Below are 18,857 nucleotides of genomic sequence, written 5' to 3' on the forward strand. Positions count from 1 at the left end.
TTACCATCATGTTAGTGGGGTCTCAGGAGAGAGAGGAGGTAAATGGAGTGCATTAAATTTTCCACTTTTAACTAGAAGTTTACTTACATTATTATCTAATCCAGTTCTCCCAATAATCATTTATGGGGCATTATTATTGTCTTCAGATTTCCAATATCATTTAAATATTTAAAGGAAGGTCATACAACTAGTAAGATTCAGAGCCAAAATTCAAATTTGATGCAGATTTTTAGAATCTATGCTCTTTCTGCTTCCAGGTCATAAAGGTGTTTGTGAGTCTTGAAAGCCTTTGCCAAATTATTTCCCCAATTTGATGAATCAATTTACAGTGCTGCTGGAATTGTATAATCCTACGTGTTCTACCATAACTTCACTGAGATGGCATATTATAATTTACATTTACTTTGATAATTTAATGGGTTTTAAATGGGAACATATCATTTTGATCTGAATTTCTTGGTGTACTGGCAAAGCAGAATTTTTTCCCTGTGTTTTATACTGTTGACGTTTCTTTTTTGTGAGCTATCTTTTTAACATTCTTTAACCGTTTACCTATAGCAGTGACAGTGGTCCTTGACCAGAGTTAATTTGCCCCCAGAGGCAATGTCTGGAGATAACTTTGGTTGTTACAACTTGGGACTAGGGGCTGCTGCTGGCATCTAGTTAGTGAATTGAGACCAGGGGTCCTGCTAAACATCCTACAATGTAGAGGACAGCCCCCTACAACAAAGATCATCCAGCTAAAATTCTAATAGTGCCAAGAGTGAGAAACCCTTGAGGATCTTGATAGCGCTTCTGGTTTTTTTTTTTTTCAATGTATTATTAGATCAGAGATTCTCAATCTTTCTGGCCCCAAGACCCCTTTACATTGTTAAAAAAATAATGAAGTCCCAGAGAGCTTTTGTTCATGTGGCTTTTGTCTAAGAATATCAATATGCTCTATTAGAAATTAAAGCTACATTTTAAACATACTACATTTTAAAAAAATAATAGTAAACTCATTACATATTAATATAAACAATGTATATTTTTTAAAACAATCAAATTAGGGAGAAGAGGTGCACTGTTCACATTTTTGCAAATATTTTTAATATTTTTAAGACTGACTTGTAAAAGATAACTGGATTTAATATTTTTAAGACTGGCTTGTAGAAGATAACTGGATTCTCATATCAGTTACGTATCAATTTATGTTGCCCATTGAATGGATATTTTATCCTTGATATTTTGTCCTTATTCTGTAACATTATACATTGGTCATTTGAAAAAATTCACTGAACCATAGAAATCATCCAAATGTTGACACATTTCATTATACAACATCAAAGTATTATATTTGCTAATATCACCACCAAATCTCATCAGTAAAGTTTTCAAGTATTGGGAACCTAAGTTCATAGTGACAGACAACAAGTTTTCCAAATTATAATTCTTACCGGAAGCTCAATTATGAACAGATACCATCAGTGTCCCTTAAAGTGACAGATAAAATTCATTTATTTTGGAGGTGTTTATCAAATATCCAAATGTTAATAACCACAATTTGTTAGTTATTCTTTCAAGAAAAAAAAATGGTGCTTCATTAAAAATGTGACTAGTTTAGCATGTAACTCAAACAATCACAGAAATGTTTTTCCTTAAGAAACCATAGTACTTCAGTAAGCAGAAGACATGATTTAGGCTTACTTCCTATTGTGTCACATGAATATTAAAAAGCTGTATACTCAAAGGTTGAAATGAACACTTTTTACTGGTTCATCCAGGACATTCTTAAGCAAAACTGGCATTTTTGTTTCTATATAGCAAATTTTTATGTGGTGGTGACAAATACAATGACAAGTACAGTTGGGTACTATACCACTGCTGGTAAAACCAGCAGTTTTACTCACTATTGCCTTTGCATTCAGTGCAAATATCAACAGAGTGGAAGAGGCAAATAAAGTTGTAGTATACTATTAAAATCATTTTGACATTGCAGAACCACTGAAAGGGTCATAGGACTTAAGCTTTTGTTCATTTGGGTTTTGTCTGTCAATATCAGTATGCTCTATTAGAAATTAAAGCTACATTTTAAACATATGATCATTAAAAAAATAACAGTAAAGGCATTCACAGAGCATACTTTGAGAACTGCTAAATTAGATTGATTATATTGTATCCAAGGGTCTCTTTGCCTCACATCACAAATTCAGGGCAAGGCTTCCATAGGAGGATCTCTGAAACGTGTTGTGTATAAGAATATCCAGTGAGCTTATTCAAAGTTCATATTTCCAAGCCCTACATCGAGAAATTCTTAGTAGGGCTCTGGAATTCACAGGCGATTCTGTTGTTAGATGGAGACCTGGCACCTACAGTTCTCCACACATAGGTGATTTGTATTCCTGCAAATAACCTCATCAGTGGGTTACATTTTCCCATAGGAAAAATCCTCTAATTGGTGTTACTATTCTTCTATAGCATTTATTTGCCCTATCTGGCACTAATATGCCAGTTATTATGATTAGTTTAATGGTTAATTAATAATCATTCCATTTAGCTTTTTAGAGCTTAGAAGGTCTTTTTGAGGACAATTGATTTCAGATGGTCTTACAAAAAAGTGCTCAGAGGGAGGAGATATGGGGGGATATATATATATATATATATATATATGTATAACTGATTCACTTTGTTATAAAGCAGAAATTAACACACCACTGTAAAGCAATTATACCCCAATAAAGATGTTAAAATAAATAAATAAATGAAATAGGGGAAAAAAGTCCTCAGAGGATTTTCGCCACTTTCCTTTCATTAAGCAAATGTCTTTGTTGCAAGTAGAGAATCGAAGGCACCCTATTGATTACTGTTTTAAAAACAGCCAGTGTAGCAGCTTCCTCTGTGGAAGCATCACTGTGGGTTTTAATTGTGAAGTTTGGAGACTGACTCCCTATCGGAGCTAGCCTTGTTCAACTTTATTTTTTTTCTTTGCTCCTTTCACAACATAAAATGACTTTAGAAAACAATAGTGACATTTCAGCTGAGAACTTGGCAGGAGGGTAAAGGGGTTGCTTCCCAGGACATCTGAGGAAGAAGGCAGTATTGGGAGACCTGGGGTGAGGGAAGCAGCCTGGATTTCCACTGCGGGACATAAAAAGCTTCAGAATGTTTATTAAAAAACAAAACAAAGTAAGAAAGGAAGATTTTCAGTTCCCCAAAGTGGTTTTTTTTTTCACTTTATGGCTTTTCAAAATTTAATATGTAAATGTATTAACCTGAAATCTTTTAAAATGAAGATTCTGATTCAGTAGGTCTGGCCTGGGGCCTGAGATTCTGTGTTTCCAACACACTCCTAGGGGATGGGGATGCTGTTGGTTCCTGGACCAATGAGTAACAAGGTCTTACAGCATTCTGCTTCTCCTAGCAGTTGTTGATAGGCACTGTTTGCCCTAAACATTGTTTATTACTTAAGTCTATGTAAGCTGTTTTAAAGTTTCTGTTCAAATGAGCCATTAACATTAGCTAATAGAGCTGTTATTGGTCAGTGGTGATTATAAATTCTTCTTTATACGTTAACTGTATCCTTGATTGATTGAAATGATACTTTGCAACATGCACCTGAAAAATAACACTCTGAAGTTAGGTAGGGGTGGAGTATATTTATTAAAAATTCCAAAGTCACATTACTCAGCCAGGTAGACGTGTATTCGGCGTGGATCATGCCATGTCACCCATGTGCAGAAATCCATTTGTCAATTAAAGATATGATACTACAGCTAGTTGTAGTATATTATATTAAATGATCATTTTCAAAGTTCTTTCATATTCCTCATTATCTTTGGTCCTCATTCAGAATACCGAGGTAGTGAATATAAGTATGACTTTATTTTATCCTTTCATTTAAAATAGTTTAATTTAGATTTCTGACAAAAATTATATAAGCTTATAGAAATTATAGAAAAAAAATTTTTAAGGAAAAAGTCATTATGATCCATCATAAAATATTAACATTTGGGATGGGTTTTTCTCAGTTTTCTTTACCAAATTAAAAAATTAAGTTGAACATAATTTTGGTCCTCCCTTACAATGCTGCATACCACTTTTGCCATGTATCATCATAGCTATTATCTTATCATTTTAACATTTTAATGATGTTTATTGGGTACGCCTTATTTTATTTCTCCAAACTGTCAGCAGATCCTCTCCACGTTTATTGAACACTTCTTGCAGTACTGCTGACTTGTGATGCTCCCTCTGTGTGTTTGTGTGTGTGTGTTTGTGGGTATCCCACTATATTCTCGGTTTGTCTGCACTGTTCCATTAGGTCTTTCTCTGAATTGATCACTGTGTCTGCACCACCCATTTTAATTATAGCTTTACAAAACATTTTAATATCTGGTCCTCCTCATGATTCTTATTGTTCCAACTGTTCTTAGCTATTTTCACCCACTTCTGTTTTCCTGTGAATTTTAAAATCACTTTGTCATGGTCCCTAAATAATCCCCAATGGAATTTAGTTTTACTTGATTTAAAACTCTTCCTTAATCCGAAGTGGTTCCATGAGCATGAATTTTTCCACACTGAAAGAGGGCAAGCCTCTCCACCCAAGGCTTCACTATTTCTCAGGAGATCTGCCTCGATTCCTCCACGTAGATGACCTCAAGAGCTACTTTGTTAACACTGTGGTATTTTCTGTTATCTTCCCACCATTATGTCTGCTAACTGGGTTTTGCTGGTACTTAGGGAAACCTTGTGTGAGAGTGTGTGTGTGTTATCCATCTCATTTGCTGAAGCCTCTTGTGAGTTTCTTTAATTAAATTTTAGTATCTAGTTAACCAGTCTAAGAATCACATCATCTGTGAATAATGAACATTTTATATCCTCCTTTACAGCTGTCATATCTCTTATTTTGGTTTTATGTTTTGTTGCATCGGGTAGAGCGTTTTGGGCAAATGTTTAGGTAGAGCTTTGTGTTACTGCAATCTCCAAGAGTTATCCTTCAGTAAATGTTTCTTATGTGTGATGTTAGTGGTAGGTTTGAAATAGCTATTTTTCAACATCATAATAAAAAATATCTCTATTGCATCATTTATCTTTGTGCCTTTTAAAACCAGAAAAGGATATTACTTTTTTTTTTTTTTTTTTTTTTTTTTTGCTGTACGTGGGCCTCTCACTGTTGTGGCGTCTCCTGTTGTGGAGCACAGGCTCCGGACGCGCAGGCCCAGCGGCCATGGCTCACGGGCCCAGCCGCTCCACGGCATGTGGGATCCTCCCAGACCAGGGCACGAACGCACGTCCCCTGTATCGCCAGGCGGACTCTCAACCACTGCGCCACCAGGGAAGCCCAGGATATTACATTTTATCAAATGCCTTTTTAGCATCTATTCATATGATCATATTGGTTTTCTACTTGGACTTATTTTTGTGTTATTTTCCTAGATTTTTTTTTATTACTAAATCTGTCTGTGTACCTGAGGTAAATGACCTGTTTATGGGGAACCAATTTAATAGCATATTAAAAGAATAATTGGTAACAATTTGAGACTCTCTCCCTCTTTTTCTGTCTTATGTAATGGCTTACATAACATGGAAATTATCAGTTGTTGAAAGATTGAAAGAAATCATTGGAAAAGCCATCTGGCTCCAGTGTTGTTTATTCTAATTTTCTTTTTTATGGAATGCTTAATTAATTTATTGTCTTTCTTTTTTGTTTAATAATGGCTTTTCAGATTCTGAAAACAGGTTTTGTCCTATCCCATAGACATTAAACATCATTGTTCTCATTGTAATAGTTCTAAGGTATATGAAATTGTGGTTTTGATTTCCTATTTGATATGAGAGTTACTTAGGAAAGTTCTTATTCTCCCCAATTGGAAGTTTTTCTTTGTTTAGAATTTTGGTTTAATAACATGTGGTTCCATCTCATTATACAGAGGTAATATAGTGTATACCTTTCCATATACAGAGAATTTATTGATTTTTGTGACTGCCCCTTGACATTTTGATCCTCCATCCCAAATATGATCACTTAAGTATTAAAATATTATTTCCTTCTCTATCGTATTTTCTGGGAGTAGCTTTCATAATTTTTTGTTTTATTTTTATTCATAAATTCAGACATTTCAAATGTATACACACACAGCCTTTCTCTTTTCTCTTTTGTGAGTTGTTCTGTTGTTAAGCTGAAAAAGATTTTTGCCGCTCCAGATTATTTTTTTTCGAACTTCAAATCTACAGGCTGTTACGAGAATGGCACAATAAACATCCCTCTATCCTTCTCCCAGATCCACCAGTTGTAAATATTTTGTCAATTTACTTAATGTCTCTTCTCCTGATCTCTGAAATGCTTGCTAGGTTAGTTGTAGTAATCATGACTCTTTAAAGCCTCCAGTTTGTATATCCTCAGAAAAAGGTCAGCCTTCTACATATCCACAGTGCAGTCATCACACTCAGGAAATTGAGTGCAGTATCCAATCAAGAATCACACATTGCATTTGACTGCCATAGTCATCTTGAAATTTGTCAGTAAACAAATTAAATTTTGAACCGTTTGAATATAATGTGGTTTGTCATATATGGTGAAGTCTTAAATTTGGTGCTTTTTTTTCTCATAATTATGGAATTTTCCCAACACTATTTATTGATAAAATTTTCTCTTTTCCATTGCCTTGCCTTGCTTCTATTTCTATATATAAAATTCGCACACACACATACACATACACACACACCCCCACACACACCCCTCTTCCGTTTTCTTTTAATCGTACTCCAATACCCATGGTTTAATTATTTTAACTTCATAATAGCCTCTAATATCTAGTAGTGGTTTTTCACTCACATTCCTCTGTTTAAAAATAAGTGCTGGACTATATTTCCTATTTTAAACAAACAAACCAAAATAATCCCATTGACATTGTTAGAATTTCAAAATTGAGGTCATCTACATCTTTGGGGCTTCAAATTGTCACCTAGCTGACCTCCTATTTTATACTATTTGCTTTTTCCCAAAGAAAAAAACATCAATTTGGCAAGAATTGACATCTTTACAATATGTGATGCTTTTATCCAGGGCTTTAGCATTTCTGTCCATTTATTCATCTTTAGGTCAGCACAATTATTTAACACCCACTGTGCCAAGCCCTGTGCTAGGGACTGGAGATATTCTCTTATATCACTCAGTAGAGGTATTTTTTTTCTTTTCCTTTCCCAAGTCAGGCCTGTACATGTCTTATTTGTGTTATCCTTAGCTATTTTTTAAAGGATTCTATTCTAAAAGGGTTTTTCCCTTACCTCTTCTAGCTTGTTTTTCATGCTGTACAGTTTATTTATCTCTATCTTCTATCAAACCACTTTACTGAATTCTTTTATTAATTTTAAAAGTCTTTCACTTGATTCTCTTCAACATATTAGGTCACAGTCATATTATCTACAAATGATGATAAATTGCTTTCCTCTCTAAAATGTATATCTCTTCTGTTTTGTGTCTTATTGCATTGGCCAGAATTATCCCATTTTAGATACAAGTTCTAGAGGTGAAATGACTTGCTCAGCATGTGAGACAGAGCTAGTGAGTGGTAAAGCCAGAACTAAAACCTCAACCTTGCTTTTTTGGTGCAGTAAAGGTCACTAAAATAAGGCCATCCATCTAAATATAACTGGCCCCATATCTATCCAGTTGCTTTTTCCTAAAAGGAAGGTTGACATTTGCAGTGCTTACAGTCCTCTCTTTAAATGACTTAACCTCTTATGTGCATACACACACACACACACACACACACACACACACACAGAGCGGGCATGATGATGATAAATGATATGGAGAAAAATTAAGCAGTGAGGGCTTCCCTGGTGGTGCAGTGGTTGAGAGTCTGCCTGCTGATGCAGGGGACACGGGCTTGTGCCCTGGTCCGGGAGGATCCCACATGCCACGGAGCGGCTGAGCCCGTGAGCCATGGCCACTGAGCCTGCGCGTCCGGAGCCTGTGCTTGTAATGGGAGAGGCCACAACAGTGAGAGGCCCGCGTACCGCAAAAAAAAAAAAAAAAAAAAAAAAAAAATTAAGCAGTGAAGTGTAACAGGGTATAATGTGGTTGGAGTTACAGTTTTATTTTATTATATAATTTTAAATTTATTTATTTATTTATTTTGGCTGCACTGGGTCTTAGTTGCAACACGTGGGATCTTTGTTGCAGCACGTGGGATCTTTAGTTGCAGCATGTGGGATCTTTTAGTTGCAGCATGTGGGATCTTTTAGCTGCGGCATGCGGGCTCTTAGCTGCGGCATGCATGCGGGATCTAGTTCCCCGACCTGAGATCAAACCTGGGCCCCCTGCGTTGGGAGCACGGAGTCTTACCCACCAGACCACCAGGGATGTCCCAAGGTTGCTATTTTAAATACAGCGATCATGTAAGACTTCTCCAGCAGAGGTGAAGAAGCAAGTCTTCCAAGGGTTATATATATCTGAGGGAAGAGCATTCCAGGCATCAAGGATAGTAAATGTGATGGCCTTGAGATGGGAACATACCTATAGGGTATTCAAAGGACAGCGAAAAGGCCTCATAACAGAGGGCCTTGGAGACACTGTAAAGATGCTGCCTTTTACTGTACACAAGGTGGGAGGCATAGTGGGGCTTTGAGCACAGGAGTGTCATGACCTGAGTCATGTTTTTAAAGGGTCACTCCAGCTACTGTTTTGAGATTGCTGGGGGCAAGATTGGAAGCAGGAAGACCAGTTGGTAGGCTATGGCGATAATCCAATCAAGAGATCATGGGGGCTTGATAGGGTAGTAGCTGTGGAGGTGATGGAAGTGGTCAGATTCTGGATATGTATTGAAATTAGAACCACGGGAGTTGCTTATGTACAGTATTGTGAATGAGAGAGGACCAGTGATTAAGAGAAAATACATGAGGGCTAAGTCTTCTGCATTATGGTTTACAATATATCTCCACCCCAGTAAGTACATGCTCAATTAAAGCTAGTTATACTTCTTTTAAATATTTGAGAAGAAGATATGGCACTCTAGCCATCATCAGATGGTTGTCTGGTTTCTCCTTTTAAGGTTTCTTTTGATTTTATCTGATAATAATTAAAACTTAATTTGAACTCTTCAGTTGAATTGTTATGGCCCCTTTACACAGCATATGTTTCTTCCTTTAAATTTCTACTCAAAATCCACTTTTGTTAAATTTATTAAGTGCAGTTCAACCACAGGAGAAGAGTCCAAATGGAAAACAAGGCAAATCTTTGTGGTCTAATTTGATAACACTATAATAATAATGCATGCAGCAGTTGTTTTGGCTCCAGCCAACTTTTAGAAAAAGCACTCTACTCTGTAGAAAGAATGCTCTAGACACACTATCTCATTTAACCCTCACACTATCCTGTAAGCACCCCTCTTCTCAGAATCCTTCCCTGGCTAAGTTCCTCCTTTTGCCCTCCCCATATTGAATTGTACTGAACAGTTAATATCTGTCTCCCCCATCTCAGTTCTGAGCTCCCAGTGCCCAGGGGCCATATTACATTCAAATTTTAACCTGCTACACTGTAGTCATACAATAAATATCTGATGAATACATGATTAAGTACATGAAAGACAGAGTGGGCAGTAGATCACACAGCTAGTCAGAAGCCAGGGAAAGATGCACATGCACATATTCTGATGCTAAACTGCAAATGTATTCCTCTCCCCATTTCCTTGCCTCCTCTAATGGCTATTGTGACTAAGCAAATCGTGAACAAAAACAGGAATTCCCAGAGCCTTGGAGTAAAGGTTGGCTAACTAAGACATATCATTGTAAATTTCAGTTTTATAGTTCCAAGTGACCTTTAATGTGCAAAATGTAATTGCAAAGCTAGATTCTATTGGGGATTACTAAGCTCACACTTGTTTCTTAGCCCATCTTGAACAATAATGCCAAAAGTTTATCATAGCATTTCTGTATTGAAATGTGTGCATCATTGAATACTAAAGCACAGACTCTTTGGAAGGGAGAAAGAACATCCAAGATTGCTCAGTCCATTTCCCTCATTTCTTTAAAAGCTTTATTGAGGTATAATTTGCATACCATAAAATTCAGTCAGTTTTAAGTGTACAATTCAGTGATTTTCAGTAAATTTGTAGGATTGTGCAACCATCACCACGGTCCCATTTTAGAAAATTTTCCTCACACCATAAAATACCCCGTGCCTGAATGCAATTGATTCCTGTTCACACCTGCAGTCCCAGGCAAACACTAATCTGATTAATGTCTCTATAAATTTGCATTTTCTTGACATTTCATGTGAATGGAATCATACAGTATATAAAGTGTTTTTCATCTGGCTTCTGTCATTTAGCATAATATTTTTGACCCTCATCCATACTGTAGAGTATATTAGTAAATTGTTTCTTTTATTGCTGAATAATATTTCATTATATGGATATACCACATATTGTTTATCTGTTCACCACTTGATAGACATTTAGATTGTTTTAATGTTTTGGCTATTATGAATAATACTGTTATTAACATTTGTACACAAGTTTATGTATAGACATACATAGATAAGTATTTATGAATGGAATAGCTGGATGAATGGTAGCTTTATGTTTGCCTTTTTAAGGAACTTCCAGACTATTTTCCAAAGTGACTGCACCATTTGACTTTCCCACAGCAATGTATGACAGTTCCATTTTTCCACTACCCTTGTCAACACTTACAATTGTCTGTCTTTCTACTGATAGCTGTTCTAAGTGGGGAGGGGGGTGGTTTCTCATTGTGTTTTTTTTTTAATTGTTGTTGCCTTATTTTCTTTTGCTCTTTTTTGGTTTTATTTAAAAAAAAATTTTTAATTGAAGTATAGTTGTTTTACAATATTATATTAGTTTCAGGTATACAGCATAGTGATTCAGTATTTTTACAGATTGTACTCCATTAAAAGTTATTATAAGATAATGGCTGTGATTCCTTATGCTGTACAATATATCCTTGTTGCTTATCTATTTTATACATAGTAATTTGTATGTCTTAACCCCAGACCCCTAATTGGCCCCTCCCCCCTTGCCTCTTCCCTTTGGTAACCACCAGTTTGTTTTCTGTATCTGTGAGTCTGTTTCTGTTTCGCATATATATTCGTTTGTATTATTTTTTAGATTCCACATATAAGTTTGATTCCTTCTTTATATCTTTAGTTGTGGAAAATATTTTCTGCTAGTCTTCAGGTCATTCTCATAGATATCTACTCTGTAAATAGTTGTAATTTTGGTGTGCCCATGGGAGGAGCTGAGCTCAGGGTCTTCCGACACCACCATCTTGGCCACACCTCTTAAGGTTGACCATCTTTTCATGAGTTTATAAACCACTTGTATTTTATCGTTAGTGAAATGTCTAGTCAAATCTTTTGCCAATTTTTAAATTGGGTTGTTAGTGTTTTTATTATTGAGTTGTATTGTGTCATTATGTATGTTAGATATGTCATCATACCTTGCATACCTTGCAAATATTTTCTCTCAGTATGTAGCTTGTCTTTTCAATAGTGTCTTTTTTTTTTTCTTTTTTTTTTTTTTTGCGGTATGTGGGCCTCTCACTGTTGTGGCCTCTCCCGTTGCGGAGCACAGGCTCCAGACGCGCAGGCTCAGCGGCCATGGCTCATGGGCCCTGCCACTCCACGGCATGTGGGATCTTCCCAGACCGGGGCACGAACCCGTGTCCCCAGCATCGGCAGGCGGACTCTCAACCACTGTGCCACCAGGGAAGCCCTAGGATAACTTTTATAAAAGGAGCATACACATTTGGCATACAGTTGGTGTTTTTAAAAGGCTCGGTCATCTCTCTTCACACATTAACACCTTCTTACAGTCCTTCTAAGTTGAAGGGAATGTGTGAGATCACTAGACAGGAGCTCAGAAGAATCACTGTTTATCTTGATTAGGGTTTCTGCATCCTGTCAGGTTGGGTTTCATGCTTATTTTCAATTTTAGTTCAATTTGGTCCATTTGAACAAGCATTCACTGATCATTATAGGTATCAGGCAACCTGCTGAGCAGTATGTGGATGGAGGAGAGTGATACAGAGATAACTAAGCCACAGCTTCCACTGCCTAAAAGGTCACAGTCTACACCTAGAAACAGCAGTTCCATGCTTATGTTATTGCCGTCCCAAGCAGATAGCCATTAACCAGCAGTGGAGGAGCGGAGTAGGCGGAAAGTCATTCAGATTTGGAGGATCTATACCGGCTTCATAGAGGAGATGAAAGATAGACTTCACCTTTAGAGAAAGGCTTCCCCAGGCAGAAGTTGAATGAGAGGGCATTGCAGATGGAGGAAGCACGAACTGGTGATGGCACAGGCTGTGATCCAAAGGAGGTTTGTGCAATAGCATGGGATCTGCCGCAGCTGCAATGAGGGGTTTACCATAAGACTCTCTGAGGGGTAGACTAGAAACCAGACACAAAGTGCCCCAAAGGTCAGGATGAGGAGTCTAGATTGTCTCGTTTGAATAATGGAGAGCCTATGAAACGTTCTTGAAGAGGGACAGTGTTTATGTTTAGGAAGGTCAGTGGATTGACTGGTGAGTTGATCCAATCAATTAGAGGCAAAGAGACTAGCTGAGTTCAGCTAAGAGGTGGGGAAGTGCCCAACCTCAACAATTTGGTGGGAGGAGAAAAAAAGGGAGGGGCAGGTTCAGATTGCTGATGTCAAGTCAACAGAGCTTGTTGATCAAAGCAGAGTGCAAACCAAGGATGCAGGAAATGAGAATGAGCCCCATATTCAAGATCTGGCCACTTGATGAGCAGTGTACCCTCACTAAGGGAAGAAATGTAGAAGGAGGAGCATATAGGTTTGTAGGGGTTGAAACTGAGTTGCATTTTTGGACCTATGCAGTGTAAGCTGGCTTTGGAACAACTAAATGGAAATCTATTTCTACAAAGCAGCGGGTTTATAAGTCTGAAGCTCAGGAGGGAGGTTTAAGTTGCAGACCGAAGTGACGATGATAAGTAAAAGTTCATCCCTCCAGGCAGTTGCTCATCTGCCTCTCCTCTTTCCTGTCCAGTGTTTATCAGCTGGTTGTCAAGGAAGAGCGACTTCAGAAGTCACGGAGGGCAGCTGACATCATTGAGTGCTTTTCGGTGCCGGTGAGCTATAGGAATGCCTCCAGCCTCGATTCTCTACACTACTTTGCTGCTGAATTGAAGCCTGCCAACCTGCCTGTCACCCAGCCATTCACAGTGGGTGACAACAAGACATACAATGGCTACTGGAACCCACCTCTTTCCCCTCTGAAAAGCTACAGCATCTACTTCCAGGCACTCAGCAAAGCAAATGGAGTAAGTATGGCCACATGGAGGCCATGTCTTGCCTTGTTTTTTCATTCTTAAATGAGAAGGCAGCATGTTTTTAGAGCAGAAGTTGACAAACTAAGGCCCGTGGACCAAATCATCCTGACCCATTGAGTAAAGGGTTGTTGTTGTTGTTTTGTTTTTTGTTTTGAATACAGTGACGCCTATCCATTTCCATGGTCTGTAACTGCTTTGGTGCTACAGCAGTACACTTGAGTAGTTGAGACAGACTCTGTGCTGCATAAAGCCTAAAATATTTACTACATGGCCCTTTACAGAAAAAAATTCTGAGACCCCTGTATTAGAGGATAGAAAGGTGTTTCACTTGGGCAAATCATATGCAGATCTGAGTCTTAATTTCCTCATCTATAAAAGAGTACCTATACATTTGATATCTATTAATGCACTAAACATGTTTTAGTTAATCAGTGACTGCTAACCCCTTTATCATTACCGTTAGTCACATTAAGAAGTATTTTTCTCCCAAAGACAAGGTAACCTTTTTGTGTCAAATATTGTTTTGGTTACTGAGGAGTGCCAGTCATAACATTACAAAATCACAGGGCTGTAAAGGATCTGAAAGGTCATCCAATATCTCCCTCCCTCCCCCTACATACAAAACAGTGCTTCAGTCAATATTACAATATCACAGTTAACTGATGTTAATGATTATTCTTGTTTTTAAATTGAAGCATAGTTGATTTACAGTGTTGTGTTACTTTCTGGTGTACAGCAAAGTGATTCAGTTATATATACATATTCTTTTTCATTATGGTTTATTACAGGATATTGTAAATAGTTCCCTGCACTATACAGTAGTACCTTGTTGTTTATCTGTCTTACATATAGTAATGTATCTGCTAATCCCAAACTCCTCCAACCCCTTTCCTCTTTGGTAACCATAAATTTGTTTTCTATGTCTATGGGTCTATTTCTGTTTTGTAAATAAGTTGATTTGTATCACTTTTTTAGATTCCACATATAAGTAATATCATATGATATTTGTCTTTCTCTTTCTGACTTACTTCACTTAGTATGATAATCTCTAGGTCCATCCATGTTGCTGCAAATGGCATTATTTCATTCTTTTTTATGGCTGAGTAGTATTCCATTGTATATATATACATATATACCACATCTTCTTTATCCATTCAAATGATGAACATTTAGGTTGCTTCCATGTCTTGGCTATTGTAAATAGTGCTGCTATCAACATTAGGATGCAGGTATCTTTCTGAATTAAGGTTTTCTCTGGATATATGCCCAGGAGTGGGATTGTTGGATCATATGGCAACTCTATTTTTAGTTTTTTAAGGAACCTCCATACTGTTCGCCATAGTGGCTGCACCAATTTACATTCCCACAAACAGGGTAGGAGGGTTCCCTTTTCTCTACATGCTCTCCAGCATTTATTTGATGATGTTAGTGCTTATTCTTGAATACCTCCAATGACAGAGAACTCACTCCTTTATGTGGTAACTTTGCTGATCTTTGTGGAGGCTGTGGCTCTAAGAAAACTTTTTTTCAACTGACTTAAATATATCGTTTACTGTAGCTTCTACCCATTGCTCTTGACCCATACTTTTAGGTCCCAATAGAACCAGTGCAATCACCTTCTCAGGTGGTATTTTTTTTCAGTTACGTAAGAACTTTTCCACCATTCACTTCCCCTCTATACACACAGACCCATCTGGTCTTATGTTCTGCAAGCTAACTATCTTTAAGTTCCTCTTATACTCAAGTATTTTCCATCTAGGATGCTTTTGTGGACATGTTTTGTTTCAGGTTGCCATATTTCATTCAACAAATAGATAATGAACAGTGACGTTTGCTAGACCCGATAGTTCATATTAAGATTATGTGGTATGTGCCCTCGAAGGGCTTCTATAAATATAAGGGAATCTTATGTGCCATGTTCCACAGTGTCTCTGGAGAAGTGAGAGGCTCACTGGAGAAGGGAAAGCTGAGACAGAAGCAAGATTTGGTGAAGTTCTTACAGAACAGCCTGTGGCCAAGATAGTCTAGTCTGTCAGTGGCAGTCATTACCTTACGAGAAACCTGGATTGAGAAACTAATTAACATTTAAAATGTCCACATACCCATTTAGATTCCACATTGGTATTTCAGTTCTGCATCCATTACTGGTTCAAGCAACATTCCTCACAGAGAGTGTAGAACTACAAAAAGAAGCCAGACTGCCTACCACCTGTCCATCTGGTCTTACCTCTGCATGCAACACTCTGATGTATTGAGGAGGAAGACATAAAGATGGCCAGAAGCGTCTGGGAGCTCATCTTGTTCTTGGTTCTCTGCATCCCATATGAGCCAGTTTCTTGGTTCAGCACAACCCTGAGAAGGGATGGCTTTCCCTGCTCTTGGCAACATATCAAGAGGAGCTGTTGGGTTTCCATGCTGTGGAGCAGAGGCGTAGCTTCGTTCAGTTCACCTGCTATCGCATTCCTACCAAGATTCTCCTGAAAACCCAGCAACAGACCAAGTTTGTAGAACCCAGGGAACTGGAAAATGGACCCCAGGAGAGATTTCCCCAACCTGAGCATGGTAGGTCCTAGAAGAACAGCAGATGAGGCAGGAGGACTACTGGAGGTCTTGCTCCCCAGACAACGTATAATAGAAACCATTTTCAAGACATGAGGTTTTGCCATTGGGAAAAAGTCACCCCACTGTGAAGCTACCTCATCTAAGAAGCAGTTTCTGCTACTGCTTCCGAGATAAACAAAGCCATTTAATTACTCATGCCTCTGATCCCACCCTATGTGTACACCCATTTGGGAACTAAGGTTTGCTGTAATGAAACACGAGCAGGAATGGAACTGGATGGGTGCTTATGCCAGGTGTCTTGAGGGTGTAGTCAGCCTCAAAGGGAACAGAGAGGAAAAAGCTGTGGGAGCTGGCACTCAGAGTATTGTATTTTTCTAGCAAGAGAAAAACCACACACCATTTCAAATTACTGTGTAGTATTAAATTTTACTGAAAAGAGTTGGGTGAAAGGGACACAGGAGCAGGGAAGTCATTCTCAGTCTAACACATCTCTGCTTGGCCCCCTCAGATTTCGCCATATCATAAAGGGTGGAAGACAATGCAGTTAAGCCTGGAGGATTTTTGAGGAGAAAATGTTATAACCCACAAATTTCTTATCAGCCAAGTTGTTGTTCTTGTGTAAATGCATCAGAAAGACATTCTCACCATCCTGAGGGTCCCACAGGTCCTGCTTCTAATAAATCATTCAAACAGCAACTGACCAAGCAATGAATCAAAATAAAGAAATCAAGAATAGAGAAATATGAAATAAAAAGACCCACAGTGAGCATGGAAACTAATTAAATATCACATTAATGCTAAATAATTGCTCTAGACGTGTTACAAAGAGGTTAATATTAAAAGCAATTACTTAAAGAAAAGATGTATAATGTAAAAAGTTAACAGTTGTGATCTGGGTCTGTAATTCACTCTTATGTCAACAAAAACTAAGGAAGAGTTGGAGGATTGATGAATGTAAATAAAAATCTGCTGATTTTCCCACTTTAGACAGGATAGAATAGCTAAGGACTATTTTATTTTTGATACTAAGAATTTTTTTAAGTATACTTTTTTGGAACATAAAGGCAGCCTTCCAATCTATCATAGAAAAACCAGAAGACAACAATCTGCAAAGAAAAGGGGGAGAAATAAAGGAAACTTTAAGTAAACATGAAAATCAGCAACTATAAAGCAAGCCAGAAAACAGAAGCACTAGATATTTTTTTAAGTGATGCTTTACTCCCTTCATAAAGGGGTAAAATGTCTTGAGTCAAGTAAAAACCATAATTCAGCAAATCTGTATCACTAGAAGATTAAAAACGAAGGTTAGAGCAAAGTTATATTACATTTAAAAGATTAAACGAAAGCAGAAATGGCCATTTTTTGCAGGATGGTTGTGGGCAAGGTTGAATGATTTACTCTCAGTCAAGTTCATTGCTTCCAATCCCATCTACAAGTTTCAGTCAAAACAGTAAGAGAATTTTAGGGTTCAGATATATTTATTCTGTGAATAGTAAAGATGTTTTTTCAGCTTAGCAGAGTGGCTAAATATTCAGCCTTTACAATCAGACTGCCTATACACAAAACCCTAGTAACTGTGTGACTTTTAAGTAACCTATTAAAAGAGCTAGATGTGACTGATTAATTAATTAAGGAAACATCTAGCAAGCACACACTCTATGTCCCCCCCCCGCCCCCGCCAAAAAAAAAGGCACCTTTTTTGAGTGCTGGGAATAAAGCAGTAAGCCAAACAGACAAAAAATCCCTGCCCTCATAGCATTTACATTCTAGTAGGGGAGGGACCAAAAATAAATAAGTAAAATAATGTGTCAAATAATTAGTCATTAGGTTTAGAAATGTGGAGGTCACTCATTAAATCTTGACTATTATTAGGATGGGAGTAAAGACATTTTATAAACTCTACAGTGAACTATATAAATGTGGAGTAATTTAATCCAGCCCTATAAAAACCATGGAGAGTCCGAGTATGATGTCCATTATGAAGCATGGTCCTCAGAGTCCTCGCAGGCACTTTCATGAAGTGTGAGTTGTTCACAGGCACTTGCGTTTGGAATTTTGATCTGGTTAGTATTGGGTTGGCCCAAAAGTTCGTTCGGGTTTTTCCATAGCATCTTATGGAAAAACCCGAATGAGCTTTTGGGCCAACCCAATATCCCATTTACCCATTTATGCTTTCTGACAGAGAACAAGGTCAGTCCCACCTGTTGAAGCACTGTCTTTGGTGCTGAATTCTCAGCATCTGTCTTTCTTGCGAATCAGACCATATTGTAACTATTTGTTTTGGATACGACAATATTACAGATCTGTAGCGGTTAAGAATTGGATGATGTTGAGGTGTCATCTAATCTACACCAGAAGCCAACATAGAAATCTCTAATAAAGTGTTCTTGGCAAGGCATTATATAGCCTCAGCTTGACCACTGCAATTCTTTGGGGGGAAAGAGTTGATTCCTTTGTTGAACAAGAAAAAATGTTAGAACTTTCTCCTTTCTATAAAGCCAAATTCTGTCCCCTTAACTCTCTACTCTTGGACACTTGTATTGATTTGAACAAATCAAATCACTCTTTACCATGTCAGCCTTTTGGAGAAAATACGACAGTATCAACTACCATCCCTGGCCAACCAGGCCATCTCTCAATGATATTTAATATGCAATTACTTCTATTTCTTTTTTTTTTTTTTTTTTTTTTTTTTTTCTTTTTGCGGTATGCGGGCCTCTCACTGTTGTGGCCTCTCCCGTTGCGGAGCACAGGCTCCGGATGCGCAGGCCCAGCGGCCGTGGCTCACGGGCCCAGCCGCTCCGCGGCATATGGGATCCTCCCAGACCGGGGCACGAACCCGTATCCCCTGCATCGGCAGGCGGACTCTCAACCACCGCGCCACCAGGGAGGCCCACTTCTATTTCTTATATGGCATTATTTCTGTATCCCTTTCATCCTGTTTATTCTGTTCTCTCATAGACAGCCTCCTTTTTTCCAATGCCTTCCTTAAAAAGGGGTAACC

General features: G+C 38.0%; 1 protein-coding gene across 1 annotated transcript in view; it reads left to right on the plus strand.

Moving 5' to 3' along the window:
- PTPRT (protein tyrosine phosphatase receptor type T) overlaps window positions 1–18,857 on the plus strand; it is a gene marked incomplete at both ends in the record, with an annotated part of 1,080,119 nt that overhangs the window by 816,019 nt on the left and 245,243 nt on the right. The window contains 1 exon segment of the mRNA XM_082644817.1: window positions 13,009–13,282. Within this exon segment, the coding sequence (XP_082500943.1) occupies window positions 13,009–13,282 (274 nt within the window).

This window comes from Mesoplodon mirus (assembly GCF_964341445.2).
Source record: "Mesoplodon mirus genome assembly, chromosome: 15".
NCBI classification, from domain to species: domain Eukaryota; kingdom Metazoa; phylum Chordata; class Mammalia; order Artiodactyla; family Ziphiidae; genus Mesoplodon; species Mesoplodon mirus.